This window comes from Mobula hypostoma, chromosome X1, assembly GCF_963921235.1.
Source record: "Mobula hypostoma chromosome X1, sMobHyp1.1, whole genome shotgun sequence".
NCBI lineage: Eukaryota > Metazoa > Chordata > Chondrichthyes > Myliobatiformes > Myliobatidae > Mobula > Mobula hypostoma.
Genome location: NC_086128.1, coordinates 15,173,911 through 15,180,282, shown reverse-complemented (window position 1 = coordinate 15,180,282; position 6,372 = coordinate 15,173,911). Strand labels below are relative to the sequence as shown.

Genomic DNA, 6,372 nt, shown 5'->3' with positions numbered 1-6,372 from the left:
GTGCAAAAAACCTGAGAGGCAGGTTCAGGTATTTGGAGGGTACGGCCCAGATCCGGGTCAGGATCCTTTCAGCAGTCTTATCACAGTTGGAAAGAAGCTGTTCCCAAATCTGGCCGTACGAGTCTTCAAGCTCCTGAACCTTCTCCCGGAGGGAAGAGGGACGAAAAGTGTGTTGGCTGGGTGGGTCGTGTCCTTGATTATCCTGGCAGCACCGCTCCGACAGCGTGCGGTGTAAAGTGAGTCCAAGGATGGAAGATTGGTTTGTGTAATGTGCTGGGCTGTGTTCACAATCTTCTGCAGCTTCTTCTGGTCTTGGACAGGACAACTTACATACCAGGTTGTGATGCACCCCAGAAGAATGCTCCTGGGGGAAACCCACATGGTGACAGAGATGTCATCTCCACACAGACAATCCCAGAGGTCAGGTTCGAACCTGGGTCCTTGGTGCTGTGAGGGCACAGCTCTACCAGCTGTACCACTGTGCTACCCAGTCATTTGGAATGGCAAAGAATTAAATGTATGGCAAAAGGAATCATGGAGCTGAATAAATATGCAACTTTGATGATTTCTTAAACCATGCATTGCAGGATAGAGTTATGTGTGGTTTAAATAATGAATGGATGCACAAACAGCCCTACATTTGGCCTGGCTTGCAAAATTAAAACCTCGGTGAAAATGCCAGCAAAAAATGCCAGAGATGAGTGATGAATTTGCTCCAGAAATGGAGAATAGAACCAGCCATGAAGAGGAGACATGTGTCAATGGTGAGTTGTGTCAGAATGTTACAGACTAAGAGATAACCTCAACACCAGAGACACAAAGATGGCTCAGAAAGTCCACATATCTGACAAAGCTAGCAAACAGCCTGAATTGTGCATATGTGAAACATCCTTTCAACAATGGAAAACAATGTGATATGTAAACAGGTCAGTTGGGTGTGATGCCATAGTAATGTTGGAAATAAGGAAACTGAAGCAGAAGTCGTCATTCATTCCTTTGGTCTGACCCACCATTCAACGTGATCATGACTGATCTCCCACTTCTGAACTCCAATGAACATGAGCCTACTTAACTCAATCTCTCCTAATATATCAGCTCAGCTATCCCAGGAATCAGTTTGATAAACCTTTCTTGCACTTAAGCATATTTAGTAGCTAGTTAGTCTCCAACAAAAAAAGTAAAAGCATGGTTTGAATCTCCAGGTGTATCCTTATCATTCCTAATGATGGTAAATGTCAGCTGAGGTGAGGGAGAATTTCTTCTCTCAGAGGTTCAGGAGTCCTTGGAACTCCTTGCCACAAAGAAGTGTTTAGGCAGAGTATTTGCCCTCTATATTTGAGAGGAATGGATTAAGGGAATTAAGGGTTCTAGAGAAAGGGCAGTAAAGTGAGCTTGAAGAGAGTTGAAGCAGCAATTCTTATTGAATGGCGGAGCACCCTTCTTATGCTTTCTGTGCTGGCCCTATCTACCTGACTCGACAGTTTCTTCTGCCAGCTCGTTCCCATTACCCTTTCACCTTAAACCCGTATCCCCCAGCTTTAGACTCCCCTATCCTGGGAAAAAGATTGTGATTATGAAAAAAAGAAAATAAAATGCTGTAAATATTAACTGGCCACGTTTCTTCAAAAACCTTCTGAGTATCTCGAGTTGAACATTTCCAGTTATCTGAATCGGTAAAACAATTGTAATATAACAGCACATTTCAGGTAATTTCGAAGAAAAAATATGAGCGCTTTTTTTGCTGAATACAAAAACGCGAACCACAAGATACATTTCCCAACCACTGTGAAGCGGGGTGTCACGTGATTTTGATATCCGGGTCCTGTCAATGGTCATTCTCCAACATGGCGGCTTCAGGTAAGCGGTTGGGAGCGCGGAGTGGGGCGGGAGAAAAGAAACAGATCGGTGGCGGTTTCTGTTGGTATAAGCCGGGTTTTGTGGGAACGGGCTTGATGAATTCCGGGGGGATGATGTGATGGGCGCGTGGTTGGCCGGCTGGCCAGTCGGCCTTTCAGCCGACGGCGGCGTGTAGTGCGAAAGGGAACGACCGTGCGAGCGGGCGGGAGGGAGGCGTGCGGTGAGCCGGCGGGCTGGGGGGCGCACTGAGGCGGCCTTCCCCACTCACTGAACATGCTGCGTCCCGTCCAGCTGGGGAAGGGGGGGGGGTGGCGCGGTATGGGGCGACCATGAGAGAAACTTCACATTTCCAGCAGTACTTCCAACTCCTGAACCAGCATTTCGGCCTGCATTCGTCACGTTGTACGTGGCGTCTGCCAGAACTTTTGCCAGTAGCAGTGGCGTTGTACCTGCCATCAAACAACGTCGCATATCGTGAAAACGGAAATTCTGGAGATCTGCATGTTCTGCGATTCGGCAACTCGAAATTACACCTGTAGCTTATGAGCTTGAAATGGATCATTTGTTATGTGATGTAAATCTAACCCATGCTTACGGTCATCATCTTCATCCTCCCATCTTGATTGTTTTCTCTACTACTATTGCCTCACACGTAGCAAGGTCATCTCTCTGATCAGTTTGTCCTCTGTTGTAATACTTATGCACATACAAATTGATGATCCCAGTAGAATCCCTTTTCTTTTTCTCTTTCTCCCCCCCCCCAATGATCGCAATACCACAGCAATAAATGTTGTAAGGAAAATGGGCTTGAATATATGTGGAATATTACATTAAGCACAATTTTTGTGTTCCCTTGACTTTTGAAAGCTTTAACAAGTTATCTAATTAAGTTGCTTTAAAGTTGAAGGAGACTTGTACAAAGATGCATTGAAACTTTCTGCTGACGGTTAACCATGAACAAAAGTATATTAGGTTAAACTTTTCCTCCTAGGGAGGTAATCTACAATTCTTTATTTTAGAAATCAGGCTTCTCCGTTAAAAGCTTTTTGATGCTATAATTGGAGTTCTCATGGCTGTCATGTGTATTTGTATGAAGAGATAGGGAGCCGATCAGGTAAATTGAGTCGAGATGCAGATCAACCTTGATTTCATTAAACGAGGGAGCAGGTTCCTGATCCTTTATACAACCCGAGATTGGTCATCCTTATTGGTCAGCCTTCTTCCCCTACCACCTTCACCTGTGTCAAGAATTGTCACTTCTAAAATCGACTGTCCATTCAATGATCTCTCTGGTGTTCTTTTCTATTGCTTGCCTGTCTTAATAAAGCTAAGCAATCGTGTCTCTTTTTCTTTTTGCCGCCTTTTTCTCTGTAAGCTCATGTTTGTGAGGTTCATGGTTCACTTTCTGCTCATTGGGCATTTTTAGCAAACTGTTGACCACCCAACTCCTCTTTAGTTTCTCTGCTCTTTTTTTAAATAAGTTTTTTTCCTCTTGCTACATCAGCCCCCCCACCCCCCAAGCTGCCATCATGCCTCTCCTAGGAAATATTCATCTGCAGTCATTCTCTCCTTGCAACCTAACTTCACTTCTCCAAAGGTCTCAAATTTTCACCTTGCACTTCTGTGTATTTGAACCTTCTCTGTTTGAGATTTCCCCATGCCACTACACTGAATGGACTTGTACAAAGTCACAAATGTCACATCACAAATATCATCTTCGTGATCAAACCCTCCTCTGCGCTCCAGACTGTTCTTGTCTGCTTCCATAGTGACTTCATATTTTAAAAAGAGTATGACATTATCTTGTGTGGCTGGTTAAACAATTGGTTTGGGTTTGAGTATTTGATCTTCCACGATATTCCACGTGGGAATTTAAACTGGAGGTGGCAGTGTTTTTTTATGAGGTGGTGTTGCGAGCGTGACACCAACCCAGCACGGATGGAGAGTGCGTTCGGGAGCGGTCTGTCACTGGATCGAACTCAGGAACCTCCGTACTGGAGCCCGGCACTGATGTCACTGAGCCACCAGCCGACAGTTGAATGTGAACTGGTCAAAGCTGGTATGGGGTTGGAAGGAGAAATTCAAGTCCAACAAATCAAATTAACATTTCAATTATTGTATTAGATCAAGCCATGTTATTTATCCGATGAAGGACTTGGTGACAAATAAAATGCATGGAATTGGAGGCAACATCAATTCGGGCACAGAAATGTGTATGTGATAATGGACAGAGAAAGGGGATAATAGTTGTACATTCCAGTTGATAGGATGTGACTAGTGCTTCAACTTTTCATTAGTTTATACATACATAAGGGAATAAAAAGCTGTATAAATCTGAATTTTCTAACAATAATTAGGTGGTCAAATTTGAATCAATGAAGGATGCTTTGACAGTTGTGGCAGACCTTGAATGCTATCACCTTTTACTAAGTTAAATCAAGCAAAGCAATGTTTTAATCTTCAAAACATCGAGGAACCATCACAAACTCCCACCCGTCCCAATGATCTTGTGATTTCAGTCTCAGAAGCCAACGTGCTAGCGGCCTTCACGAGGGTGAATCCATGAAAAGCATCCAGCCCAGATGGGTTACCTGGCCAAAAACTAAAGACCTGTGTTGATCAGCTGGCTGGAGTGTTCATTGAGATCATTAACCTCTTGCTTTGGCAGTGTGTGGAACCCACCTGCTTCAAGCAGATTTGACTTACCTGGTGCCCAAGCAGAGCACGATGACCTGCCTCAATAACAATCACCCAGTAGCACTAACATCCCCAGTGAAGAAGTGTTTTGAGAGCTCGGTGATGAAACATATCAACTCCTGCCTGAGAAGTGACTTGGATCCACTCCAATTTGCTGGAGCAACAGGTCCACAGCAAATGCCATTTCATTGACTCTTCATTCAACCCTAGAACATCTGGACAGCAAAACTGCATACGTCAGGATGCTCTTTATCAACTATAGCTCGGCATTCAATACCATCATCATCTCAGAACAAATCAATAAGCTCCAAGACCTTGGCCATAATACCTCATTGTGCAATTCGATCCTGCATTTCCTCACTTGCAGACATCAGTCATTTTCGATTAACAACAACATCTCCGCGATCTCCATCAACACAGATGCGCCACAAGGCTGTGTACTTAGTTCCCTGCTCTACTCACTTTACGCTTATGACTGTGTGGCTAAGAACAGCTCCAATGCATACTCAAGTTTGCTGAATCAAAAGGTGGTGCTGAATCAGTATATACAAGGGAGATTAAAAATCTGGCTATATGGGGTGTCCGAACAACTACTTCGTACTCAATGTCAACAAGGCCAAGGAGCTGATTCTAGACTTCAGGAGAAGGAAAGCAGGAGTTCATGAGCTAGACCTCTTCGGAGGTTCAGAGGTGGAGAGGGTCAGCAGTTTTAAATTCCTTGGTACTATTTCGAAGGACCTGTCCTGGCCCCGATCTGTAAGAGCAATAATGAAGAAAGCACGGCAGTGCCTCTATTTAGGAGTTTGGTATGACATCTAAAACTTTGGCAGATTTCTATAGGTGTATAGTAGAGTGGGTATAGAAACACCAACGTCCTTGAAAGGAAAATCCTGCGAAAGGTGGTTTATTACGGCCCTGTCCATCACGGTAAAGCCCTCCCAACCACTGAGCACATCTACATGAAACGCACCATCAGGGACCCCCACCACCTAGGATATGTTCTCTTCTCACTGCTGCTATCACGAGGAAGGTACAGGAGCCTCGGGACTCACACCAACAGGTTCAGGAACAATTGTTACCCCTCAACTATAAGGCTCTTGAACTAAAGGGGATAACCACTCAACTTCATTTGCCCCAGCATTGAAATATTCCCACAACCTATGGACTCACTTTCAAGGACTCTTCATCTCATGTTTGATATTTATTGCTTATTTATTTATTATTATTTCTTCTTTTTGTACTTGCACATTTTGTTGTCTTGTGCACTCTGGTTGAGCGCTCAAGTTTGGCGGTGTTTCATTGATTCTGTTGTGGTTATTCTCTAGATTTTCTGAGTATGCTCGCAGGACAGTGAATCTCAGGGTTGTATATGGTGACATATATGTACTTTGATAATAAAATTTGCTTTGAACTTTGGCACTGTAAATTGTGCTGAGAATGGTTGCATATGGATGAAATAGTGGCAATGCAGAATCACGCAGATAAAATTGAAGCTGGAAGCATTAAATCAGCTTGGGACCCACAGATTCTTGCATTCCTTAAATGGAGAAGCTTAATACTGGTCCATTTGAGCTGTGCAAAGTGATTTAAACAATTTGGTAGGTCCAGTAAAACTCTCTTAACCCAGCATGCTCAGGAATTCAGTCCCAGAAGAGTAGGTCTTCAGACTTTTTTTTGTCTGTCCCTTGCCCACTCCATCCCTCAATTAATGATCTAAACACATTTAATTTACTTTGTTTTTATGAAGTTATACAGAATGAAATTTCCAGTGAACCTGGTAAGTCTCAAGGCAGCACAGGATACAGAACTAGGTAAGTT

General features: G+C 43.7%; 1 protein-coding gene across 2 annotated transcripts in view; it reads left to right on the top strand.

Moving 5' to 3' along the window:
- Positions 1-1,821: 1,821 nt before the first annotated feature.
- eif4ba (eukaryotic translation initiation factor 4Ba) overlaps positions 1,822-6,372 on the top strand; it is an 81,411-nt gene continuing 76,860 nt past the window's right edge. For both annotated transcript variants that reach the window (XM_063037685.1, XM_063037684.1), the window contains exon 1: positions 1,822-1,857. In XM_063037685.1, the coding sequence (XP_062893755.1) occupies positions 1,845-1,857 (13 nt within the window). In that variant the 5' untranslated portion in view covers positions 1,822-1,844. The remainder of the gene's footprint in view (positions 1,858-6,372) is intronic.